Genomic DNA, 4,258 nt, shown 5'->3' with positions numbered 1-4,258 from the left:
TAAATGAAATTCAAATTTAAAGCAAATATAATTCTAAAGTAATTCAAATTGCATTTAATTCGTAACAACCCCAAAAAATTTACGTAAGACTTTCGAATGAAACGATATATATTATATTGAAAAATTTATCGTGCAAAAATAATAATTAATTGAATTTTTTAAAAGAAAAAATGAGTTAGACGTTTTTTTTGAAGCGTACGGTTGATACATATTTAATTATTTTCGATATCCATTTGGACCATTCGATATGAAAACGATGTAATTTTCGAAACAAACTTTTAAATGGCATAGACGATTTGTGGATTCAGATAATATATGATTGTAAATGAATTTTTAAAGTTATGATATTATTGAAATTCTCAAAATACTAATTTTAAACGGCTATAGTTGACCACTTCGCACGCCATTAATAAGTGAAAAACTAGGTCATGAATATTTCGAAATGGTATTAAGAATGCAATATTTTGCCCCTCATTGGTGACCAAGTTGGTGGAGTAGGTGAGTGCGGAGACCTTTGGTCAAGAGTTCGATACCCCTACCAACACTTTTTCGATCGAGCTTGTCGCACCAAACTTGCTTAGTGCGATTTACCTGGTTGACGTGGTTTGCAGGCTATTGTGTCAGTCCGAGAGTTTACCCAGTGCGTGCCCGAAAGGTAGAGGCTGCGGTTCCCCCCTCATAAAAAAAATACAATATTTTGACTTCATTTAGTATCTCGTAAAGAGTGTATCAAAGTAGATCGTAAATGAATATAAAAACAAAAAACAAACAAACAGGGGCAAAATTTTGTGGGGTCATTTAACCCCACATGACCCATGTGGGTCCGCCCCTGGGTTAGATTGGGTCGGTGGTTAAGCTTATTGTTGTATTCTCGGGAGTTAAATTATACTGTTCACTTATCGATATGACAATGATTTTGCTTTAATATAGAAGCATGATAAGGGGTGTATTACATGTTCTACACATTTCAAGGTTGTGGGAGGACGGGTTTTAGATGTTTGAGAGGTGGGAGAAAATTTGTATACTCCTTTCCATGGAGACGTGTAACAATAAGTGAATGTAAATTTCACATTGACGTTAAATTACCTAAAAAAAAGAAAAGAAAAAAAATTGTGTTTACTTTGTTTGTTACCAATTTTCATTGCTTTTACCATGACTTTCACAAGAATAGATCCCGATTTATTAAGTACGTCGGAGTGCACATTCGATGATATTTCTTCTCGAATTGCTGACAACTTCGAGAAGCCTAAAGAATTGTTAAACGTATTATTCTTCAAGCAAATCAAAGGCGCACTGCGCGCAAATTGTGAGTGGGAAGGCAAGAAACGAGTGCATAAATCGGAAAATTATGGAGTCAAAATGGACGGAACTTGGAACTTCTCAAAGCAGATTTTCTTGACCTCATTATTCCAATGTGGCTAACAAATCTTTCTTGAACATTAGGTTGGCATTAGGTCATATATAGAGTCAGCAAGAGACCACAAAATCCCATAAAAAGGACTCACTGTCTGTCTCACACCTCAACGCAAAAGCAAAGAAAAATCAGTTTAGTATCATTCTCATTATGGGATCCTCAAATTCACTCATTGTTACATTATTCTTGATTCTAGTATCAAATTTATGGGCTGCTACTTCACAATCAATTCAAGAAAAATTCTATACGTGCATTTCTCTCAATTCCGAACTTTCTATTCCGTTTCCAACAGCTTTTTATGCCCCTGGCAATGCTTCTTATAATCCCATCCTGGAATCTTCTGCGATGAATTTAAGGTATTTGATGCCTTCTGTGCCGAAACCTCAGCTGATCTTCACCCCATTAACTGAAAATCATGTTCAGGCCACTGTTCAATGCGCAAAAAAGGTCGGGATTCAGCTTAGATTCCGAAGTGGAGGCCATGATTATGAGGGCCTCTCGTACGTGTCACAAATGGAACAACCTTTTCTCCTTGTAGACCTATCGAGACTCCGGAATGTCCATGTAGATATACAGGACAACAGCGCGTGGGTGCAAGCTGGTGCTACTGTTGGTGAGTTTTATTACAGAATTTCACAGAAAAGTAAAATTCATGGATTCCCTGCAGGACTTTGCACCAGCTTAGGAATTGGAGGGCACATAACAGGAGGAGCATATGGTTCCATGATGAGGAAATATGGCCTCGGAGCTGACAATGTTGTCGATGCACGAATAGTTGATGCAAGCGGCAGAATTCTTGATAGGAAATCAATGGGAGAAGATCTTTTCTGGGCTATTAGAGGTGGTGGTGGAGCTAGCTTTGGAATCATACTCGCATGGAAAGTCCGATTAGTCCCTGTTCCAGAAACTGTCACTGTTTTCACAGTTCCAAAAACCTTGGAACAAGGTGCTACAAAGATTCTCTACAGATGGCAACAAGTGGTTGATAAACTTGATGAGGATCTGTTCATCAGAGTCATCATTACAAAAGCAAATGGTGCTCAAAAGGGCGAGCAGACAGTACAAAATTTGTACCAAGGTTTATTTCTTGGCAGAGCCGATAGATTGCTTGGAATAATGGACGAAAGTTTCCCCGAGTTGGGATTGGCACAAAAGGACTGCACTGAAATGAGCTGGATCCAATCAGTGATGTCTATTGGTAGTTACCCACCGAATACACCACCTGAGGTTCTGCTTCAAGGGAAGGCCTTATTCAAGAACTACTTCAAAGCCAAATCAGACTTCATAAAAGAACCAATCCCAGAGACCGGAATTGAAGGACTATGGAAAAGTTTTCTTGAAGAAGAATCACCATTGATGATATGGACTCCTTATGGTGGCATGATGAGTAACATTGCAGAATCTGAAATTCCATTCCCTCACAGAGAAGGTGTCATATTTATGATACAATACGTTACCAATTGGAATGACGATAAACCAGAATCCATGACGAGGCACATGGAATGGATAAGGAAACTGTACAATTACATGACTCCATATGCTTCCATGTCACCAAGAGAAGCCTATGTTAATTACAGGGATCTCGATTTGGGTATGAACAAAAACGGGACATGTTTTACGGACGCAAGTTTGTGGAGCACCGGATATTTCAAGGACAATTTCAACAGATTAGTAAATATAAAGACTAAAGTTGATCCTGATAATTTCTTCAGACATGAACAGAGCATCCCAACTCTTCCTTCTTGACGAATTCGAAAGAGGGAAGAGATTGATTCACTGAAAACACTTGCTACCTACGTAAGAAGTGATTAGAGAAAAAAATTCTTATGTTTTCAGAAGTCCAATAAGTTTTACGCTGTAATTCTCAATTTATAAGCATTCGGTATTTCATTATCTTCCAGCATCTTTTAATCAAGATAGACAAGTAGTATCAGTGTCTTACATGTATTTCTCTTCCTCTTATTTATAAAAATATTGTACTCGTGTTTGCTTTTCATCCTTCCATTTTCTTTGACAAATTTGAAGTTTTTGTCACCAACCTTGAACCATTTGCACTTTTATCCCTACTTTATTTCTCGACTGTGCTGTTCCTAATCTTTCATTTTTTGGATTCTCTAATCGTAACGATGGGTTTCATTCAAAATATCCATCAAGGTGAAGTAAAAAAGACGATTTTGCTTTTCTTGTCATCTTAATGAAAGTAATGACTTGGAAAAATAAAAGTAGATATTACTGGATTTTCCATCTTCGTTGTTGAGTTTTGACATCCAATAAATTTCAGGCGATGATGTAAAATGTCGAAATATATTTTCACTAGAATCGACCAACCGTGAATTGATTACCAACAACAAAGTCTAAATGCTCAACTCGAAAACAACGTGGATGGTTGGAAGTAGCTTAAAGAATTAATGCTGCTCACGGTCCATATATTTTACCTTGTACGACTCTTGAATCAAGGCACATTTAAACCTTATTTGGCCAAAATTGGTAACATAACGTTAGACTATATATAGCCTACTTCCATTGCATTGGAACCGAGTGTGATTTGTAAATAATTGGAGAAAATGTGGCTGCCATTTTGATAGAAAAAATTGGCTGCTTTGTGCTATGAAAAATCGATGGCTGCCTTTGTGTCTTTGGCTTCCTCTTTGTGCCTTCTTTCATTGCTTTTCTCATGCCTTTGTGGCTAGTATTGTTGGAAATATACTTAACATGCGCAACGGAAAATTAAAACTGATTTCGATTCCCATCAGGAATCTCTTTGTGTTTAGATAGAAATTGTGAAAAGATTGTACCTTTTCCAGATCTGCAAACTTCTTTGCTACCTTTTCCAGATCTGCAAAC

The 4,258-nt window shown here is 37.2% G+C and overlaps 1 protein-coding gene across 1 annotated transcript; it reads left to right on the top strand.

The window, feature by feature from the left end:
• Positions 1–1,484: 1,484 nt before the first annotated feature.
• LOC111384963 (berberine bridge enzyme-like 13) lies at positions 1,485–3,345 on the top strand. The gene has a single exon (XM_023009312.1). It carries the CDS (start codon positions 1,565–1,567, stop codon positions 3,158–3,160), a length of 1,596 nt encoding a protein of 531 aa, XP_022865080.1. The 5' UTR covers positions 1,485–1,564; the 3' UTR covers positions 3,161–3,345.
• Positions 3,346–4,258: the final 913 nt, after the last annotated feature.

This window comes from Olea europaea, unplaced genomic scaffold (genome assembly GCF_002742605.1).
Source record: "Olea europaea var. sylvestris unplaced genomic scaffold, O_europaea_v1 scaffold3060, whole genome shotgun sequence".
Lineage (NCBI taxonomy): Eukaryota > Viridiplantae > Streptophyta > Magnoliopsida > Lamiales > Oleaceae > Olea > Olea europaea.
The sequence above is the reverse complement of the archived record's forward strand: the minus strand, read 5'-3'. Positions and strand labels throughout refer to the sequence as shown.